Source organism: Nothobranchius furzeri, chromosome 19 (genome assembly GCF_043380555.1).
Source record: "Nothobranchius furzeri strain GRZ-AD chromosome 19, NfurGRZ-RIMD1, whole genome shotgun sequence".
NCBI lineage: Eukaryota > Metazoa > Chordata > Actinopteri > Cyprinodontiformes > Nothobranchiidae > Nothobranchius > Nothobranchius furzeri.
The window spans coordinates 9,097,582-9,120,344 of NC_091759.1; the positions used below are offsets into that span (position 1 = coordinate 9,097,582).

General features: G+C 40.4%; 2 protein-coding genes across 7 annotated transcripts in view; one reads left to right on the forward strand and one right to left on the reverse strand.

Annotated features, from left to right (window-relative positions):
• Positions 1–22,763, reverse strand: part of samd12 (sterile alpha motif domain containing 12) — a 269,149-nt gene that overhangs the window by 150,074 nt on the left and 96,312 nt on the right. Inside the window, exon 5 of one of the 5 annotated variants that reach the window (XM_070547612.1) lies at positions 5,531–11,297. The exons of the other annotated variants lie outside the window; for them this stretch is intronic. Within the exon in view, the coding sequence (XP_070403713.1) occupies positions 11,275–11,297 (23 nt within the window). The 3' untranslated portion in view covers positions 5,531–11,274. Of the gene's footprint in view, positions 1–5,530; positions 11,298–22,763 lie in introns of those variants that run through there. 5 annotated transcript variants of the gene reach the window in all.
• LOC139064292 (uncharacterized) lies at positions 4,454–21,770 on the forward strand. Of its 2 annotated transcripts, XM_070547608.1 has the most exons (11): positions 4,454–4,592; positions 4,734–4,837; positions 5,308–5,580; positions 5,690–5,783; positions 5,907–5,974; positions 6,067–6,285; positions 6,388–6,453; positions 6,531–6,653; positions 6,780–6,830; positions 6,909–6,971; positions 7,052–21,770. In XM_070547608.1, the coding sequence occupies exons 1-11, from the start codon at positions 4,454–4,456 to the stop codon at positions 16,085–16,087; spliced, it is 10,236 nt and encodes a 3,411-aa protein (XP_070403709.1). In that variant the 3' UTR covers positions 16,088–21,770. The 2 variants fall into 2 exon arrangements, with proteins under 2 accessions (XP_070403709.1, XP_070403708.1); XM_070547607.1 differs by having other exon boundaries at positions 4,482–4,592; positions 6,067–6,453.

A 22,763-nucleotide genomic window follows, 5' to 3' on the forward strand; every position in this document is an offset into this window, starting at 1 on the left:
TCACAATGTTGTGAGTGTGTGTATTTGTTTGTGGCTCCACCCTCTCGGTCTGCTAGACAACAGCATTTGTTGCATTTTTCAAACAGGAAGTGGGAGTTGAATAAGAATGTGGCCATGGGTGACTTGCTCTTTAAAATGTAGGATTGTTTTTACAATTATATAAGTTTAGCAAATTGATGGTTGCATAAGATTCTAAAAGGCGTGTGTGTGTGTGTGTGTGTGTGTGTGTGTGTGTGAGAGAATGGTGTGAACCAGTTGTTTCTGCCAGTTGAATCTCTTGGATTTCCCTGCATGTGTAGCTCGGGGGTGACGATGGCTGAAGATATCGCGTTAGCATTCACACTTGTTCAATTTTCAATTTTAATTCTGGTGCCTGTTAGCAGCTGAAACACATCCTCACGTGCTTGTGGATATCATATATTCTATATGAAAACATGACTGTAATAATAAGTAAAGGTTATCAGCTGTAGCTTCAGTGTGGTAAGGAAACGTGACAAAAGAAAACAAAACACATTTCTCTTTATGGCCTATATTGTTGTCATCAACATAACGTGATTTACAGAATACATGTGACCAACTAACATTTCATGTTCTACCACCGGATGTTTGGATCAGAATATGAACCAATCAGATCTTAGATCATGTGAGAGCCAGGTGTTTCCCGTCATCCTCTAGATCAGTGGTTCCCAAACTTATTTAGCCGCGCACCCCCTTCTATGTCCGGACCACGTCGACGCACCCCCCCACACACACACACACATCAGGGCGTAGCTATATATATATCAGACGTCAAGCTAAACAGACAGGGTAAAAAAATATGATCGACCTTTTTCCCCCTCACTTTCATTTTTTAAATAGTAATTAATAAACATTCTATACCATTACAATTTCCTTCGATTTAATTTTAAATAAATATTTAGGGTGCTCAGGTAGCATATAAACAATGCAATTTAACGGTTTTCTTAAAGTAGGAACGTTTAACCTGTGCGGCCAGAGCGCTCTCCTTCCTTCTGCTCTGCGTAAACCTGAGCTGATCACTTGTGTGTAATCAAATGTCTATAGGGGACAAGATATAGCCATGAGGTTCACGTTTGCCTCAGAGCGACTTGCTGTTTTATGGTGTGGCTGAATCTGCGATCCGCTGCCACTCGGACAAGAATAACAAATGCTGCACCTTCCGAGTCACTGGCTGGAGCGGACCCAACTTTAATACGTCATCCCAAAATAGAAGCTAATATCTTAATTTGACCTGGAATGAAGAATGTTGTTATAAAACCTCTTAAAAGTTTTTATCACAGAGGAGTCAGAGCTCATTTCTGCCTTCAGTCTGACGGCGCGCCGCAGTTTGCGCAGCGTGCACTTATTGAATCTGTGTGTGTGTGTGTGTGCGCGCGCGGCACAGCTCCATGAAGCTTGGTTTATGCTTGACGCATTCACTTTCCGCTTGGTGATGCGGCTCGCGGATAGAACACGCTTCACAACTTGCAGCGTTTAAGTCACTGTGTCTCGTTATTGGTTCTATTTAAACCAACGTTGTAAAATTACTTCTGCCCAGCCCAGATGTGCTCCCTTGTGCACCCGTGAGCTGTGGTTCCGCTGGCACGCGTCTGACCTCTGACAGATGCATTCTGAACTTCAGATCTTCAGCGCGCTGTCAATAGCCTGAATGGGAATCATTTCTTGTTATTTAGTTACATCCACAATGTTCTGTGTGTGAGGTTTACAATGTCAGAACACCTGCATGAGACAGGTGTTAATTACAATCTGCCAGAATGACTCACCACCTTCAGATTTCTCCAACACCGTTAAAAATGATCAAATACGGAACATATCGGCGTGCGCAGGCCAGAGTGTTGAAGCTCGGCGCATTGTTATTATGAAGTTAGGGCACATGTGGAGGACACACACACACACACACACAAATATACTTGTTTTCAATTACATTTATTGTGCCCACTTACTTTTTCTTTGGCCCACCCACAAATGAGTTTCTGGCAGCGCTAATGGTGACACCTGACAGACTTCTCTGAGCTCCGCAGCCATTACACTTTTCATCTCGCGCACCCCCTAGCGGCAGCTCGCGCACTTTGGGAATCCCTGCTCTAGGTTTTGCAGCCGAGGGAGAGCAACTGCAGCGCCTTGCTCCAAAATCTGCGGCCGCCTTGATCTCACAAGGTTATCGTTGCCTACGTATGCATGACGTCAGAGCAAGTCGGCGTCAATTCGGACACAAATCTAACCGGCATGCACTGCTCGCCGATCACCGCTGGTCTAATCTGCGCAGAACTGGCTCATCTCCAACACAGGCAACGGCTTGAGTACAGCAAAGCGGAGTTGGTGATGTACTGCGTTGTATGGCGGAAGTATGCGACGACTAGGGATGAGTACCGAATTCGGTACTTTTTAAGGTACCGACCGAATTCCATAGAACCGACCGAACACCGATTCACGTCAATTCAAACGGTGCCTCGTTTCGGTACTGCCAAGACAGTTGCGCATGCGCAAGAGCGTTATGTCGCCGGTCCCTGCGAGCCCGTTGTAAACAGAGCAAGCATGGTAGAAAGAACGCACGCTAAAGCTTGGGTCCACTTCACTAAATGTGGTGGATAACTGGGTGATGAAACTAGCGACAGACAACGATCTAAGTGAGACATCCTCATCTTAATCTGCTCCAGTAGGTAAATAAAATGTTTAAGATAACGTTACCTTGATTTGTTAGCTTCCGTTTCGCTAATGGTGCGTTCGCTTTCTCCTCGGAACTCCGAATTTCCGACTAGAAGAACATGAACGCGCTCTAAAGTTTGGCTTTACTTTACTAAATGCGACGGGTGATTGGGTGAAGGTAAAACCAGTGACAATTATCTAAGTTTGAGGCATCATCGTTTTAATCTGCTCCAGCAGCGAAATAAACTGTTAAAGATAACGTTAGCTTGATATGTTAGCTTCCATTGCCACCATTGTTATCAGCTAATGGTGCGTTCGCTTTCTCCTCGGAAATTCTAACTTCCCAGTAGGAAAAATCAAATGAAAAAGGACGGCAAAAGGAATGAAGATACACAGTAAATTTAGTTCACAGTAAAGATGTTTGCTTCAGTTTAATTATCAGCTTATAAAACTACAAGGACGATGTTAAAATACAAACTTGTATGTTATTTATCGTGATATTTATCAAATATGGTTATATATTGAGAAAAATATCTATTTAATTATAAAAGAGAATTAAAATAATAAACACTCAAAAGTATCGAAAATTGGTACCGTTAAGTACCGGTATCGACTCGTAGGTACCGGGAATTAGTACCGGATCGATTCAAATGTCAAAGGTACCCATCCCTAGCGACGACAAAATCATGTTTTGTTGAGGGAACAAACAAATTAAAACTTGAATACGTTATTATGTTTGTGAATGTGTACAAAATAAAGGTTTATTACATTTAAAATGGTTCAGTTGTTATTTTGACTCATTTTGGCAGCTGACCAGCGGGGCCGATAGATTCTTGGCAGGGCCGGTAAATATTCAGAGTTACCGGCCCAGCTGGCTGGTTGGTTTTGAAGTTAATGTCCACCCCTGTACATTATGATGTCACAATGTTGTGAGTGTGTGTATTTGTCATCGACATTAACATATGTACAATGAGTTTCCATAGGCTCCAATAACAAGTTTTTGTACTAAAATGGGAGGTGGCCACCACCGCCATTTTGACCGTGTCACCGGTTCCGTCAAGGCCAGACAATTCCATAAAAGGGAAGAGAGGAGGAGCTGAGGGTGGGGCTGCAAGGCTGGGATCAACTCAAAATCTCGGAGCAGTTTCCAAGCCAGGCCGAGTCTCAGACTGAGGCTTTTCCACGGAGCTAGCTCTGTGGTCACGTGTGTCGGATGCTCATTAATTATACAGAATTTTAGTCTTTAAATACACTTAAACAGAAGAGTGAGAAAAAAATTCACCCCCTCAGAGTTGTCATGAGTGTAAACTAGATCATTTAAACCAAAAACATGTTTTGGTACCAGGCTGTAAACATGTTTATTTCTGCTGTGAAATTGGTATTTTTTAACATGGGAGTCAATGAGGATTTGCTCGCTTCTGACTCCAGCCCCTAGTGGATGAGGGTGGAACTGCAATTTTTGGTACTTCCGGGTTGGGACCGATTTTAGAGCCGCATTGTGGGGGCTTGGTATTTGTTTGTGGCTCCACCCTGTCGGTGTGCTAGGCAACAGCATTTGTTGCATTTTTCAAACAGGAAGTGGGAGTTGAGTAAGAACCTGGTCATGGGTGACTTGCTTTTTAAAATTTAGGATTGTTTTTACAATTATACAAGTTTAGCAAATTGATGGTTGCATAAGATTCTAAAAGGTGTGAGTGAGTGAGTGAGTCTAATTCTGTCTTTACTGAGTACAGACACATGATAACATAGAAATCCATAGTGTTTGTGTTGCTTTTCTAATAGTGCTGTCATGTATTTTATGTTTCAAACAGCATTCGCTATGCCTGGCAAAGAGTCCAAACGCAAGGCGGATGCTGCTAAGCGCAGCAATCGTCCAGCTCCGCCTATTCGTATCGGGATTCCAACGCACAGCAATGATGATGTTAATTGTATGTATTGCAGTATTATTTCGCAGAACAAATTATTGTAGTGTTTTGCAATTCATTTAATCTATACTGTATTTATGTAAGATGAAAAATTATTAGCCAAAAAGATTGTTAATTTTTGTGTGTGTGTTTTTGTTTTGTAAGTTTCTGGAACTGGCTTTCGTCATCGAGTTCGTCGTTGGCCGACCAGTGTGATTTCTAACAAAGCTCACAAGCTGGTCCTTCCAGATGAGATTCCTGACAAGAAAGTGAGTGTAATGTCCACAAATATTTAAAATGTAAATATAGATTTTCTTCCAATAATATCTAGCAGTACTCTGGGATTCTAAGGATACGGTCAGATGGTGTTGAAGCCGTTATCAGTTACAGTGCTGCAAACAGACTGAATCGGCTTCTTTTTGACATGTGCCTAAAGTCTACCAACTTTTGAATCTTAATAGAAAACCTAGTTGTGTTCATCTTCCTTTTTAGTCGGTGCTTCTCAATCTGTGATTTAGAACTTAAGCTGCTCAGTTATTTTTACATATCTTTATTTGTATTTATGTTGGTGTATTCTGTGATTAGTTTTACCATTTCATGTTTTATTGTTTGTAAACTTTGACTGTTTAATGTGATCTCTTTCTTCCTGAAAAGCATATTGCATTGCCGTTTGTATGAAATGTCATAGAAATACAGATTGTTTTATATTGAAATGTATGTATTAATTTTTCTAATTTAGTTCATCCTACTTGTTGGGGACTCCCACTTGAGGTCCGTGGCAGACGGCATAGTCCCTATGCCGGTTGGCGGCCTCGCTTTTGGTGTGATGTCCACTCCAGGAGCTTGTGCAGATCTTCTGCGCCTTGAGGTTTCACAGGCTGTGTTACCTCGGGAGCCTGATGCTGTTTGCGTCATGGCTCCTTCTAACAACCTTACGGCCAGCAGAACAGTTGAAGAGGCAGGGGATGCATTTGAGCGGTACCTTTTGGCTGTTCTCAGTCGCTGGCCTAAGGTGAGAGGCTGATTTGTGTAATTTTGAAGGTATGAGAAATGACAGTAAACGTACATCTTTAAAAATAATTGTATTCTTTCTTCTTCTTTTTTTTTTATTTTTTTTTTAGGTTTTCTGTACCTCCATGATTCCCCGTTTAGTTGGTTCCTGGGAGCGTCAAGACCTGTTTCAGCAGGAGTACCACCGCAGATCGGCTAAGCTAGGTAAGTTGCAACATAATTAGATGAAACGGTAGTATTAACGACAAGCGTTATTGCTATTTACTCTTAGGTATCAAACAATCACAATGTATAACTTTACATGAATTTTTTCCTTCTGCTTCGAAGGTGTAAGTTATGTGCCGATCCACGATCACCTACCCAGGTACCGTCTTAAACTGTGGTGCCGTGATGGTGTAAGTATATTGCTTGGAAGAAAACAAGGTAAAGGTTCTTAAGTTTGAGATGATAAATTTGTATTTTCTTTTGTTCGTGTTTGTGGTTGCAGATCCACCTCAGTGATAATCACGGGATGCCTATACTCACGCAACTGATGTGGAATGCCTCCTATCAGTTCTTGGAGACACACGCACCAAAGCCACTGGTGCAGCACCAGGTGTCTCGTCCGCAGAAAGCGAGTATTGTGCCCCGTGTGGTTGTGAAGGGTGTGGAACGCATTCCACCTCCACGCCCTTCCGAATGGACGTTTGTGAGACCTAGCGGGAAGGTGAGAGACTTTATAAAGTATAAATATTGTAAAATGTTTATAATTTTAGGCAACTGGGCCAGTAATGCTTCTAAATGTGTTTTCTTTTATTTACCATTGCAGAGAAACCATTCAGGGGAATTTGAAAAGACTTCTAATTCCCCCAAGAAACGAGTGGTTGTTTCTAAGGTTTGTGAATGTTTTTGATTGATCTTTTTCAAAGAATTTTGATTAGATGATAATATGTGGTGAATTTTCTTCAATAGACTGATGACACTTCAGTGGCCTTGAAGGAGTGTTTCATCCCCCTGAATCCCGTTAGGTTCTCACCTTCAATTCTGGCTGCCATGGACACGATTGCTCCAGCGGATGGTCCCACAGAATTACAGGTAACTTTAAAGCTAAAGTTTATTATTATCTTTTAATGTAATGTTGTTCCTGATGCTTGTAATATGGGCTGTCTGTATGGTATATTTGAAAGTATTGTACTTAACCGTATTATTTTCTGTTTGTAGACTACATCTGTGCGACATTTTAAGAAAGCAGCTAGGCGTGTCCAGCAGGAGGTTGATTCATTAAATTATCTGGCATACAAATACATTGTGGTGTTATTTTTCTTCACCGTTGTTGTTCTTGAATTATAGGTTGCATCCACACCTTGCATAAATCCTCTTGCAGACGTGGAGTCTGTTCGGTCTAGGAAGGAGGTAAGAAGCGTGTGTTTCAAATATAAAAACTAAACTAATCTTTATTGACGATGTATTGACCTTTAATTTCTTCTGTATAGGTGTTGGACTGTGACCAGCTGCCTTCACCCCACCATCAGGAGGCATCTGGTTGTCCGGGGTCTGTCTCTGGGTCTGTTGCTGCCCATGCTGTGATGCTTCCTTCTGGCCATCACGCGCATGCATCACCCAGAGGTCAGTCTGCTAACACCCCTTCTTGCGTGCGTTCACAGGTTTTGCTGTCGTCTGTAGTTCCAGAGACAACTGTTCAAAATCCTGTTGTAAATAATTTTGATGAAGATAAAACAATTTTACACAACGATGATACAATTTTAGACTCTGTCCTAGGATCATTTCATCAGGGCGATGGGCGTTTTAAATATGGGGGAGTTCAGTGTGCAGCTATTACTGTTGTTGCTTTAACAAAGCACAAACAGAAGAGTGTTTTCTCTTGGGATTTTGCCGTGTTGGATAACGTTGTTGAGTTAGGAGATGAGCTGTACACAGATTTGCGCGACAACAAGAAGATTAGAGGTGGACATGAGTTTCTCTCTGTTCCAGACTTGCCAAAGGAAATTGACATGGAAGAACAGAGTTTTAAGCTTGTTTACGGGGATTTCGTTTTAGGAGATGTAGATGTAGCTGAAGGCGAGTTAATAGATGCTGGTGTGTACACTCCTCTCCTGGATGGATTGAAGAAGATGTGCACACAGCATGAAACTTGCATTATGACATTAAGTGGCAATACTTGTGCTATCATTTGTGATAATGGACGTTATGCTGTAGTAGATTCCCATGCACGCTCCGCAGACGGCATGGTAGACCCGACAGGACAGAGTGTAGTTCTGTACTTTGCGAACCTTGATAATGTTTTTCAACATTTTCAGAGGTTTGCTAGTGAACTGGTGGGATCTCAGAGGTTATTTGAGATCACTGGAGTGGATATTGTTCAGATGGACACATTTAAAAATGTATCTGAACAAACAGATGACATTGACATAAACCCTGTTATTTTTGTTAGTGATGCTAGTACTAAAGATTTTCATTTCAGTCCCGTTTCTACAGACGTGTCACAGGCGTTGAGTAAATGTCTGAATGTGAAGTCTGCGATGGTTGAATCATCTCCTGTTCCTTCATGTAGCACAAGTGTGGTTAACGTTGATGATGACAACAGTATTGTAAACAATGATACAATTTTAAGCTCACTTACAGGATCATTTAATCAGAGCGATGGGCGTTTTAAATATGGCGGCGTTCAGTGTGCAGCAATAAGTCTTGTTGCTTTAACTAAGCACAACATACAAAGTGTTTTTTCATGGGATTTTGCCATGTTAGACAATGTTGTTGTTTTGGGCGATGAGCTGTACACATATTTACGCGACAGTGATCTAATAAGTGCTGGGAATGTGTTTCTTTCTGTCCCAGAATTGCCAAAGGAAATCGTTATGGGCAAACAGACTTTTAAGTTGAATTATGGGGATTTTGTTTGTGGAAATGTAGATATCGTTGAAGGTGAACTTATAAATGCTGGAGTGTACACTAGTCTTTGGGATGGTTTGAATAAGATGTGTACACAATATGAAACATGTTTTTTTACACTTGGAGACAATACTTGCGCTTTACTTAGTGAAGATGGACATTATGCTATTGTTGATTCACATGCTCGTTCTGCAGATGGAATGGTTGACCCAAACGGTAAAAGTGTAATTCTATACTTTAGTAGTCTTGACAATGTTTTTAGATATATTCAGAGGTTTGCCAGTAAATTAAATGGAACTCAGAAGTTGTTTGAGATCAGTGGAGTTAACATTGTTCAGATGGACACATTGAAAAATGTTTCTGAACAAACAAGGTTGCCTCCAACAACAGGAAAGGAGGTTAGACGTGAAGAGTCATTTCCACTCTCGGAACCAAAAAAGTTACAGACAGATGACACCGACATAAACCCTGTTGTTTTTGTTAGTGATGTTAGCACTAAAGATTTTCATTTCAATCCCATTTCTAGGGACGTGTCTCAGGTGTTGAGTAAACGTCTGAATGTGAAGTCGGCAATGGTTGATGAATCATCTCGTGTGATTGGTGAATTGGGTGTACCATGCATGAATAAATCAATAGTGGCAGATGGAAACTGTTTTTTTAGAGCACTTAGTCAAGCTGTTTCTAGCACCCAGGAATATCATAGAAAAATCCGTCTTGCTTTGGTCAATCAGTTAAAAAAGAATCCTCAAATGTATCAAACCATTTTAAGAAGTGAGTATTCCTCGGTTTCGCAGTACCTCACCTCATCCAGGATGCAGTACGTTGGCAGTTGGGCAACTGAAGTGGAAATTCAAGCTGCTGCTGATTATTTTGGCATTAACATATTTACTTACTGTAATGATAAATGGCTTAAATATACATCCAACAGCATCTTTTCACAGCAGGCTGTTTATTTGGAGAATAGTAATGGTAACCATTATGAGACAGTGGTTTGTGTAAAACAACCTAACACAGGAACTTGTTATGGTTATTGTGGCCCTGTAAATAGTATTTCTGGTAGATACAATACTCGACATGCCCCTACAGAACATTTAAAATGTTCAGTAGAAACTGTCACACTTGAGCCGAGTTCCATAGATACAGATGGTGTTAGTGTTGTTCATTCAAATACTTTATTTACTCCTCTGTCTGCAGATTTTTGTAAAACTCTGTGTAATCGGTTGAAAATAGATTTTGAGAAACACAATTCTCAAGAATCCACATCAGGTGGGCCTTTAGGAAATGTGTGTAAGACAGAACATATTATTGAAGATGGTAACAGCTTTTTTAGAGCTGTAGCTCATGTAATTAGTGGGTCACAGAAGGGCCATCGTAAGATCAGACTCGCTGTTGTTTCTTATATGTCCAAAAATGCTGAAGAGTGTGAGAAGTTTCTGGGAAAAGAACATGCTTCTGTGTCAGAATACATAAAAAAGTCACAGATGAATTATGTCGGTCACTGTGCTACAGAAGTAGAATTTAGAACTACAGCCAGTGTTTTAGGATTACCCATATTTATCAACAATGGCACAGAGTGGGTCAAATATAGTTCTCAAACTGGTAATTTTGTCACTGAGGGACTATATTTGTCAAACTGTAATAATCATTTTGAGCCCGTTCTTTGCATAAGACTGGGTAATAAAGAAACATGTTTTGGGTTTTGTAAAGTTGATTCTTTGTCAGACAACGTAAACAAATGCAGAAGGTCAACTATGATGCAGTTAAATGCTGACCCAAACATGGAAAAGATGAAAACGAGGAAGAGTTTTTCCAGATATTTAAAGCAAAATAAGGCTTATGCAGAAGCCTCTAATTATAAAATGGTAAGTGCAGTTAAAGACAAAATAAAAAGTCAGAAGAAAAATGCATACAAGCAAAATGTTGCTTACAGAATGAAAAAGATCAGCACAACCAAATTTAAATACAAATTTCTTCTTGCACATAAAGAGAAAGTTAAACATAAGGCCAAACATAGGTCCATTTTCAACTATCATCATAACTTGGCTCATCGAGAAAAGCTTAAACAGATGAGTGTGTATAAGTACCATCAGAATTTGGCTCATCGAGAGAAGCTTAAACAGATGAGTGTGTATAAGTACCATCAGAATTTGGCTCATCGAGAGAAGCTTAAACAGATGAGTGTGTATAAGTACCATCAGAATTTGGCTCATCGAGAGAAGCTTAAACAGATGAGTGTGTATAAGTACCATCAGAATTTGGCTCATCGTGACAAAAAGAAAAAAATGAGTAAAAAGAAATACCTTAATATTGAGCATAAAACATGTTTAATAGAAAGTATCCAGCATAAAAGAAAGCTGATTAAAGTAAATTCACAAAACTTTAATTTTGTTGTAGATCAATTTTTAGAGAAGGTGAAAGATGGACCTGATTTTGTGTGTTGTGTCTGCTCACGGTTGTTGTTTAGACATCAGGTCTTAAATTGTAATCAAGAATACTATAGAAAAACCAAAGAAATGTCACTTATAGCAGATAAATGTATAAGTGACAATCATCTACACAAATGCAATGATGCCTGTAGATTACCTTGCAAATTGAATGTATGTAGAAATAAATTGATAATCTGTTACACGTGTCATTATAAAATTAGTAAATGTCAGATACCCCCAGAAAGTTCAATCAACAAGCTGACTGTTGATCCCATCCCACCTCAACTGGCATGTTTAAATACATTAGAGCAACATTTAATAGCGATGAATATACCCTTTATGAAAATGTTGGCTCTGCCCAAAGGTGGTCAGAATGGGATTCATGGTCCTGTCACTTGTGTACCTGCAAATATAGTGGAAACGTGCAGTTTGTTACCACGTACCAACATGGAGGGGTCTTTATTACCTGTAAAGTTAAAACGTAAATTGACATATAAAGGACACTATGATTATCAGTATGTTGACACACAGCATGTTCAGGAAGCTCTTCAGTATTTAAAACGTCATAATTTGCATTATAAAGATGTAGAGTTCAATGAGTCTTGGATTAACACATTTACTCAGGAAGATGAGTCGTCTGTCCTGCAAGAAGATAGTGGTTCTGGTAAAGATGAAGATACTTGCATAGATGGAGAAGATGAGTTATTGCATGACAGACAACAGCACTGTATGTTTCAGGACACCTGTCTCATGCCAGTAGATATAGGACAAGAAGCATTGGATCAGTATGTGGATAACATATTAAATGTAGCTCCAGGTGAAGGTAACAATCCAGTGAAATTGCTTTCAGATTTTACAAATGAAGCAAAAAGTTTTCCCGTCTTGTTTCCTTCAGGATCGAATACTTACTATGAAAGCAGACAATTTCGTTTGACTCTGAATCGGTATTTCAACAACAGGCTTCTTCATGTCGATGGTCGATTTGCTAACAATGTAGAATATATATTTTTTGCACAGTACATGTCTGAACTAGAGCAAGTTGTGTCCAAAGTTTCTATAGCTTTGCGTAAAGGTAAAAGCGGTGAATCTCAGAAGTTGGGTAATTTGATACAGGATCAGGATTCTTTAAATAAGCTGTTAGAGTTTGATGATGGCTACCGGTTTCTTAAACCAATTCGCGGCACACCTGCTTTTTGGCAATCTGCTCAGCGAGACCTCCTGGCTTGTGTAAAAATGTTGGGCAAACCTACTTGGTTCGCATCATTTTCGTCGGCAGATTTGAGGTGGACTAACCTTCTTTATAGTATTTTGAAACAGGAAGGCAGAACAGAGACAGTGGAACAGCTGGAGTGGGCTGATAAATGTGACCTCCTACGTAGGAATCCAGTAACTGCTGCCCGAATGTTTGATTTTAGATGGCATGTCTTCTTAAGGGAAGTGCTAATGTCTCCTGCCAATCCCATTGGTAAAATAGAAGATTATTATTATCGTGTTGAGTTCCAGCAGCGTGGTTCTCCTCACTGTCATTGCCTTTTCTGGGTTTCTGGTGCTCCCATTTTAGATAAGAACACAGATGAGGAGGTCATTGCATTTGTTGATGAATATGTCACATGTGAACTTCCTTCTGAAGACGATTCACTACATGAAGTCGTCTCATCTGTCCAGCAGCACTCCAAACGGCATTCAAAGACTTGTAGAAAGAAAAAAACTGTTTGTCGTTTTAATTTTCCACGGCCTGCATCTGTTAGAACTTTTATTAGTCGTGGTGAAAAGTATCAAGATGCAGTGAAGACTTGCAAGTGTGATAAAACAGATAGCACTGTACAGTGTGCCTGTGCGTCTCAAGATAAAGCTCGTAAACAAGAAATGGACAAAGAAGTAGCAAGTGCCATTTTAACTAAAGTAAAGACTGCTATTTCTAGTGAAGACTGTCCATATAACAGTGTAGAAGGTCTGTTTCAGGGCCTGGGTATCAGTCAGGAACTATTTGAGATGGCATATAAACGATTTTGTCGAAATACACATGTTGTTTTGAAAAGGGAAGTTAATGAAATCTGGATTAATCAGTATAGCAAGTTGCTGTTAAAAGCTTGGAATGCTAATCTTGATATCCAGTATTGCGTCGATGCTTATGCATGCTGTGTATACATAATATCTTACATGTCTAAAAGTGAACGGGAAATTGGCCTTCTGCTTGCTAATTCTCAAAGAGAAGCAGCCAAAGATGGTAATCTTAGTGCTAAAGAGGCCTTGAAGACTCTTGGTAATGTTTATCTTCATAATCGAGATGTTTGTGCGCAGGAAGCAGTCTACAGGCTAACTAACATGCATCTAAAGGAGTGTTCTAGGAAAGTTGTGTTTGTTCCCACTGGTGATAATATAGTGAAAATGAGTTTGCCTATTTCTGTTTTGAGGCAAAAAGCAGCATCACAGGATCTTACTTCAGATGACATGTGGATGACCGGATTAGTTGATCGTTATAAGAAGAGGCCAAATGATGATGTGTTCAATGATATGTGCCTGGCTACGTTTGCATCAGAATATCGTGTTTTGAGTAAAAACGAAAAATGTAGAAACCCTATAAAGTTAAGTAATGATTTAGGATTTGTTACAAAAAGAACTCGGACTAAACCAGCGGTTGTTCGTTACGCGCGTTTCTCTGAAACCAAAGACTCGGAGAAATTTTTTCAAAGCATGTTGCAGTTGTTTTTACCGTACCGCCATGATAGTCAACTTAAGCTTAACTGTGAAACTTTTGAGGAATTTTACAGAACTGGTTTAATTAGATTTTTTGATAGAACAAACCACTCGGTAAAGGCTGTTGTAGATTTAAATCGGAGTAAATTTGAGTTAGAATCTGATCATTTGGATGCTGTGAATAATATAGTCGGTGATGTAATGTTAGAAGATGCATGGTGTGAGTTGTGTCCGGCAGTTGAAATGGAACGTTTAGAGTGTGTTGAAATACTGAAAGAATCAGAACCGACAGTAAGTGACGAGGCAGAAGTAATCCCAGATTTGGCTCCATGTTCAAACCAAACTGCACATTTAGAGAAGAGAAACACGATGAGTAGAGGTGAAGGTCTGGCATTGATTAGGTCTTTAAATGAAAAACAGTTTTCTGTTTTTAATCAAATCAGGCAGTGGTGTGTAGATAAAGTTAATGGTAATAACCCTGAACCACTGCATGTTTTTGTTACAGGTGGGGCAGGCGTTGGGAAAAGTCATTTAATTCGAGCAATCGAGTATGAAACACAGAGATTACTGTCACCAAGCTGTAGACATCCTGATAATGCATGTGTAGTATTGACAGCTCCTACTGGGATTGCAGCATATAATTTAGGTGCAACAACAATCCACACTACACTGTCTATAGGAAAGGATGTGCGCTTACCGTACACTCCTCTGGGTGAAGAAAAACTAAATTCTTTACGTACAAAATATTGTGATTTGCAGCTTCTTATTATTGATGAAATATCAATGGTCGATCATAACCTGTTGTCCTATGTTCATGGTAGATTACGTCAGATTAAACAAACGGGTGACTTTTCACCTTTTGGAAATGTCAGTGTAGTGGCTGTTGGAGATTTCTTCCAGCTACCTCCTGTTAAAGGGAAGCCACTCTATTCTGATGGTGTAGGTAGCAACTTATGGTCAAGCCTATTTAAAGTTGTACAGTTAACTGAAGTCGTTAGACAGAAAGATGCTGTGTTTTCTGGACTGCTAAATAGAATCAGAACTCATACAAAAGGTACACCATTGTTACCTGAGGATTTAAAGGTTTTAAAAACTTGTGAAACAGGTGAGGCAAGCTCAGCATTGCACATATTTGCAACAAATAATCAAGTAAATAATCACAACATCCATCAGTTATGTCACGTTTGTCCTGATTACATATCAATTACAGCCAAAGATTATGTTAATGATAAAAGAACAGGCAAACTGAAGTTGTTGGAAGGGAATCATGCCAGAGCTTCTAATACTAACTTGTCAGAAGTGTTACAGTTGGGTAAGGGTGCGCGTGTAATGTTGTGTAAAAATGTGGATGTCATTGACGGTTTAGTAAACGGAATTTGTGGTACGTTGACGGAAATTGTAATTTTAGAAAATGACACCTTTCCTAAGAAAGTTTATGTTCAGTTTGATGACCATCGTGTCGGCTTGCAGAGGAGGAAAACCTCCCAGTCTCTGTCAGCAAATTTAGCTGGATCTACACCTATTGAACCCGAGGAGGAAAGAGCCACTGTTAAAGGTGGATTACGTCGACAATTTCCTCTTAAATTAGCTTGGGCGGTTACGGTTCATAAAGTTCAGGGACTCACTCTTGAAAACGCCGTTGTTAGTTTTAGGAAAATATTTGCACCAGGTCAAGCATATGTAGCACTTAGCCGTGTAACAAGTCTTTCAGGACTCACAATTCAGGACTTTGATGAAAAACGAATCTATTGTAAAGATGACATTACAGTTGCAGTTAGTAAAATGACCCCTTTTTTGACTCCAAACTCACAGTTCGACAGATTTAACTCTTCTGCATTCACTGTGTTTTTAATGAATGTCCAAAGTCTGAATCGACACGTTAAAGACTTAGCTTTCTGCACACAGCATTTGCAACCTAATTGCATTGCTGTCACAGAAACATGGGTATCTACAGACAGATCAGATGCAGTAAAGATTGATGGCTATAGTTTTTACAACTGCCCACGAGGTTTAGCTTATTCTAGTACTCATGAGTCTTTGATTGCTTTTCAAGAACAACAACATGGTGGTGTTGGCTTTTATACTGCAGATGGTGTGGCATTTAAAATGTTGCAGGCTCCAGACGTCAACTTGGAGAGTTTAGTGTATAGCTTTGTTAACTTACACATAGTACTTGGACTCATTTATCGACCTCCTCTTTATCCCCTTTCTTTGCTTAAAGTAAATTTAACAAAGTTGCTTGATTGGCTGGAGGTACAAAGTGAGACATTAGTACTAATGGGAGATTTTAATGATGACATTTTAAAATCATCAACAATATTAAAACTTTTGACTGACAGAGGCTATGCCCAAATAGTCAAACAGCCAACAACCGAGAAAGGCACTTTAATAGATCATGTCTATGTAAAATCCAACAAGTATATAACAGAAGCATCTGTTATTCCAACATATTTTAGTGATCATCAGGGCATCATGTGTGCTTTGACACGGCTTTAGTTTACCTCAAAAACAGCTTTGATTTGATCAACACCTAACTGCAGAATTTGTAATGTAAAGAGGTGTGTGTGTGTGTGTGTGTGTGTGTGTGTGTGTGTGTGTGTGTGTGTGTGTGTGTGATCAATTTTAGCTTTAACATTTACTAATATTTTACCTTTCCTTACATGAGCTATCTCTACTGAGAGCAAAATCAATTTCGTTGTACACCTATGCAATGACAATAGAACTTGTATATATATATCATACATATAGTCTGTCAGAACTTTTCTATATGAAATATATTGGATGTATTGTTTTTAAGCAGTGTACATGTTTCGATGCCGTTGAGAGGTTGTGTACACTCAGGACAACTTCGCTGCCGCGTTCCATGTGTGAGAGCAGGGGTTGCAGGACAATGTGCGCACAGGAGTGTAGCAAGATTTTTAAACTGTGGGTGCTGAAATTTCTCTGATGCATATAGGTGAGAAGTGTTACATTCGCAAAATATTTAGCTGTCATGAGAGCAACAAAGGGGGTAATAACGCGCGGAACGTTTTGGTGTCGTGCATTTGTCATGGCACTAGAATTTCGGGAGTGGTGCAGCACCACGCCTATGTAGGAAAAACCACTAACTGCTGCTGTATGCTTCACCATTTCTGTGATTTCAATTTTCATGTCCCCTACTGACCTAGTCAAAATAACATTGAGCCATTTCCCACCTTCTCTCAGCTCTAGAATGCTCTTTCCCCTTGTCCTCTGCATTAATCTCTCACCCACTTTTTAATCAAAACTAAAAACATATCTGTCCAGATCAGCAATTAATACACTAATTTTATTGTTGTAATGTGTGTGAGTGTGTGTGTGTGTGTGTGTGTGTATTTCATCTTCTTTGTTGCAAAATGTGTAGGATGTATTGGAAAGCTTTTAAACGTCTTTTTTAACATCAAAATTAAATGTGTTTAAAAGCTTTCTAAAGGTTTCGTTTCCTGCATTAAGATGGTATTTATTGAAATTAAACTGAAAACCTTTAGTACAATTGGCCTCTCATTCATCACTACTAAACGATGTAACAATTCAACACCAAATTATGCATAATGTTAAAAATTAAACTGGTGAATTTCATGCTGTTTTAATGCAGGGTTTGCTTTACCTGGTAAAATGCACAAAAAAGCAAAGGCAATGGTCTGGTCTCCCAATTGTGGGACAGGGTTCAAATCCCTGTGTTGCCCTGCTAATTGTGTTGATCACTGGAAAAAACTATTATTAAAAAAGGCAAAAAACAATAAACTTTAAGTTTAAAATCTTACTTGCTGCAATTCACCCTAGAACTAAACACATTTTGATTTCAAGGACAACTGATAAGATCACACCCATGGGCATTTCTAGCGTGCTTTTGTGAGTACTGAAGCACCCCTAAATTCATCTCTAGCACCCCTAAAGTTTAACATTTATTTATTTATTTTTACAATTTATGGTGATTTTTAAACACATATCTAAAACAATTGGACAAAACATTGTTTTACAAACAATAATATAGCAAATCTCCCCTGTCTCAAAAATGGTTTGATCGTGCTCACCTTTCCAGCCTCTACTCTGAGCCTTCCTGAGTGGCTGACATGCCATTAGGAACCACGTTTCTTTCTGTGGGACAGTCCTGAATTTACATTATTTTTCACAGGTCTTTGAATCTTGCATAAACTGATTGTGAGGCGAAAACCGCAGCTGTCAATCAAACTAGAAGGTGGGACTTTGACGCAGGTCTGGCCACTCACGAACCTCCATACCAAATGGTAACGTCAGAGTGATCCAGGACTCATGGGAGATGAGCGCAGTGGAGAAATGCTGTTACAATAAAGGCTGAAGGGTTAAACTTGCTCAGGTTCTTCAGTAATCACACAGGCTGGTGCTGAAGAAGCCCAATAATAAGCTAACACAGACAAGGTACTTGTGTTCTTTCATAGCCAAACCCTTTTGAATAGCATTTAACAGTTGAAAAATCTAATTAAATCCTTGATTATTTCTTCAGACATGTCTGAGGGAAAAAAATCAGAACATTAAATTTAAATCTTAACTTATGTCAGAGATCAAAGTCACTAATTGTTGTTTTCTCTCCTCTAAATTTCTACTGTAAGAGACTATTTGTCATTTTTGCTAAGCTACCATTCTGTTTTAGTTGTTTAAATTCTGGGGAAAAAAGACAATTTATCAAAAAAGTTTGGATTTATTTCAATGGGATGTTGATATTAGTGGAAAATTGTGAAACAATCAAATCATGCATATGTCATAAAAAGCAAACAATGTTTAAGGAAATGGTGCCATAGTGATTTAACTTGCTGAGCTAGTAAAAACATTTCCAGTGTTGTGTAATAAAATACAACAAGTTTGGCATGTTTGTGACTTTATTTGTTGATGTTGTTCAAGTTTTAATTCATCTAGATGTTGCTGTCTTTAATTCACGTAAAATCTCTTTGAGCTGTTATTGAGCGAATCAAAATCAATGTGGTGTAAATTGGTGTGAATCACACTGTATTATTTATCTAAAGCCAATTGTCTGTACAAATTATTACACTTTTAAAAGTTTGTAGGTAGCACTCTAGAGAAAATGGATCACATGCTTTAACAATTTTCACATAGTTCAGTTAGAGGCTGCATTTATAGGCGCTTACCAACTGCATAAGTTCCTAGAACCATCCCTCCAGTAAGAACATTTTCACATTGCATTCGCACAGCACTCAGAAACGTCTCACTACTAGGGCATACTCTATCTTTACCACACTGGTGATGTGATGTTCAGTCTCGGGCAAGTCGGAGGCTGTTTGTGGAAGTTACAGTCAAACGTAAGGTCACAGCGTCATGCCAGAAATCGCCATGCCCCTGCCTTTCTGAAAAGCTATCAGATCTGAATGGTCATTACAACATCAGGAAGACAGTACATGACCTTAGTGTCATCTTGACTAAATTAGAGGGAACAAATATGGGCATTTCACCATAAAACAGTTGACTTCCTGTAGTCAGGGGGCGGGGCTTAGGTGATGTCAGCTGTCCACATTGTCACTGTCTTCAGATGTGGTCAGTGATCACACAGACAAAGTATGAAATTGATCTGATCATGCACATGGGAGTTAAGTCAAATAAGGTAATGGCGACTGGTCAAAGTTTGAGGCTTAGCCACGCCCACACCTTTATACTTATTTAAAATCCGACGGTTGAATTTTTTCCTCTATGTCTTAAGAGTATATAGCAGAGGTTTGAAGGTGATCGGTGGAAAGGGCGAGGAGATATCATTCTCCTAATAACGTGTGCGAAAACCACTAAATTGAGTACTTGGACCAAAATGGCCGACCTCCTGTGCGACATTGTGCTTGGCTCCAAGAGACTTTTTTGTAGGTCCTGGTGCACTACATTAGTGTGCCAAATTTTGTGATCCTCAGTCAAAGCATGGCTTGGGGCTGACTGTTTTAATGGTCCTAGGGGGCGCTGTTTCAGAAAATAGGCCACGCCCACAAACTTCAGCTGTCCAATTCTATTAGGGGTCAGAGTAGGATCACTCATCAGAACTTGTATGGCGATGTCACAATGACTGAAGAAATGAGAGACAAACGTATTTCCATGTCGTGATGGCGAATTTCGCCATTCTCCCAAAGCCCCGCCTTTATTCGAAACCTGCCAGTACTATAGACCAAGTGACCTCAACTTGTCTGCTGCTATTCGCCACTGTTTGGTGGTGATTGGTTAAAAGGAGTCCAATAGGGAGCTGTGAAAAAAAGAGTGGCGTGGCGACAGGTCAAAGTTTGAGGCTTAGCCACGCCCACACCTTTATACTTATTTAAAATCCGACGGTTGAATTTTTTCATCTATGTCTTAAGAGTATGTAGCCGAAGTGTGAAGGCAATTGGTGAAAAGGGCGACGGAGCATCACTCTCCAAACAACGTGTGCGAAAACCACTAAATTGCGCACTTGGACCAAAATGGCCAACTTCCTGTGCGACAATGCACTTGGCTCCAAGAGACTTTTTTATAGGTCCTGAGACACCACATTAGTGTACCAAATTTCGTAATCCTCAGTCAAAGCATGGCTTGGGGCTGTCAGTTTTAATGGTCCTAGGGGGCGCTATTTCAGAAAATAGACCACGCCCACCGGAATTTCACATCAGATCTTTTGGGGGGCCAGACTAGGATCACTCACAAGAAGCTTCGTGGCGATATCTCTAGAAATGACGAAATGGGAGGCAAACGTAAGGCCTAAGCGGTACGCCTGAATTCGCCGTGCCGCCACAGCCCCGCCTTCTGCAGAAAACTCCCATAAAGTGAAGCCAAGCAACCCCAACTTGTCTTCAGTTACCCACTACAAATTTGGGGTGATTATTGGAAAGGGCGAATTTTGGAAAATTTCCCAGTAAAACTTGACCTTTTAAGTCCTGAGGGGGCGGGGCTTATGTGACATCATCAATCGACCATTCATTTGTCTTCGGAGGGCGATGACAATTGTCCACAGAACATTTCTTTAACTGTAATTCTTTCATTTATGAAATTATAGCAATTTGAATTTTTTTGGCGAGTGCTCGAACTTTGAGGCCTGGCCCCGCCCCTTCAGTATTTACGAAAAGTCAATTTTATTGTCTCATTTGAATCGTCCATCGCTTCTGTTCGATCTCGCACAATTTTTGAGACGATGGTGCGAAAAATGACCAAACTGTTCAACCAAATATAGACCCTAGAAATGGCCAAAACGGGGTCAAAATGGCCACTTTACTCCAAAATGGCCGACTTCCTGTTTGATATTGACCATGGTTGCAAGAGACTTTTCTGTGCGGACTGTTGAGTACTACAAGTATACCAAATTTCATAACTGTACGATAAACTAAGCTTTATGGAGAGGGGTATTTTTCACTTTCTAGGGGGCGCTGTTCAGTCACTTTTTGACGAACTTTCACATCGCCAGTGAAATACGTAAATTTCACGCACTTTCTATATTGGGCCAGAATTTGGTGACTTTTTGGATATGCTAAGACCCCCTAAAGGCCATTCAAAGACGCGGAAGAAAAAAGAATAATAATTAAAGCTGCAAGCAGCGTCGTTCGGCCCTCGCAGCGAAGCAGCTCGCCCTCCTTCCGCACCCCCTCCGCTCCATCCCCGACGCTCTCCAAACCCAGCTCTGCGCTTCTCCATCCTGGCCGGCAGCCGGGAGCACCAGGGCACGTCTGGCAGAACAGACAGTCAACCACCCCGACACCAGAAACCGTGAATGGCCTCCTCGTCCACACCTCACCCTGACTCAGCATCCCCTCTGAGCCCACCATTACACGTCTCACCACTAGGAGATACTCTATCTTTACCACACTGGTGATGTGATGTTCAGTCTCGGGCAAATCGGAGGCTGTTTGTGGAAGTTACAGTCAAACGTAAGGTCACAGCTTCACGCCAGAAATCGCCATGGCATCAAAGCCCCTCCCTTTCTGAAAAGCTATCAGATCTGAATGGTCATTACAACATCATGAAGACAGTGCATGACCTTAGTGTCATGTTGACTAAATTAGAGGGGACAAATATGGGCATTTCACCATAAAACAGTAGACTTCCTGTAGTCAGGGGGCGGGGCTTAGGTGATGTCAGCTGTCCACATTGTCACTGTCTTCAGATGTGGTCAGTGATCACACAGACAAAGTTTGAAATTGATCTGATCATGCACATGGGAGTTATTAAGTCAAGTAACGTAATGGTGACTGGTCAAAGTTTGAGGCTTAGCCACGCCCACACCTTTATACTTATTTAAAATCCGACGGTTGAATTTTTTCCTCTATGTCTTAAGAGTATATAGCAGGAGTTTGAAGGTGATCGGTGGAAAGGACGACGAGACATCATTCTCCTAATAACGTGTGGGAAAACCACTAAATCGAGTACTTGGACCAAAATGGCCGACCTCCTGTGCGACATTGGACTTGGCTCCAAGAGACTTTTTTGTAGGTCCTGAGACACTACATTAGTGTGCCAAATTTCGTGATCCTCAGTCAAAGCATGGCTTGGGGCTGATAGTTTTAATGGTCCTAGGGGGCGCTATTTCAGAAAATAGGCCACGCCCACAAACTTCAGCTGTCCAATTCTATTAGGGGTCAGAGTAAGATCACTCATCAGAAATTGTGTGGTGATGTAACAATGATTGAAGAAATGAGAGACAAACGTATTTCCATGGCGTGATGGTGAATTTCGCCATGCTCCCAAAGCCCCGCCTTTATTCGAAACCTGCCAGTACTATAAACCAAGTGACCTCAACTTGTCTGCTGCTATTTGCCAGTGATTGCTGGTGATTGGTTAAAAGGAGTCCAATAGGGAGCTGTGAAAAAAAGAGTGGCGTGGCGACAGGTCAAAGTTTGAGGCTTAGCCACGCCCACACCTTTATACTTATTTAAAATCCGACGGTTGAATTTTTTCATCTATGTCTTAAGAGTGTATAGCAGATGTTTGAAGGTGATTGGTGAAAAGGGCGATGGTGCAACACTCTCCAAACAACGTGTGCGAAAACCACTAAATCGAGAACTTGGACCAAAATGGCCGACTTCCTGTGCGACTTGGTGCTTGGCTCCAAGAGACTTTTTTGTAGGTCCTGAGACACCACATTAGTGTACCAAATTTCGTAATCCTCAGTCAAAGCCTGGCTTGGGGCTGACAGTTTTAATGGTCCTAGAGGGCGCTATTTCAG

Coding starts and splice junctions, on each gene's coding strand:
- LOC139064292 (XM_070547607.1), top strand. CDS start 4,484: ATGCCTGGCAAAGAGTCCAAACGCAAGGCGGATGCTGCTAAGCGCAGC. Junction 5,975..6,066: donor AACTGTGGTGCCGTGATGGT/GTAAGTATATTG, acceptor TTGTGGTTGCAG/ATCCACCTCAGTGATAATCA. Junction 6,654..6,779: donor ATGGTCCCACAGAATTACAG/GTAACTTTAAAG, acceptor TTCTGTTTGTAG/ACTACATCTGTGCGACATTT.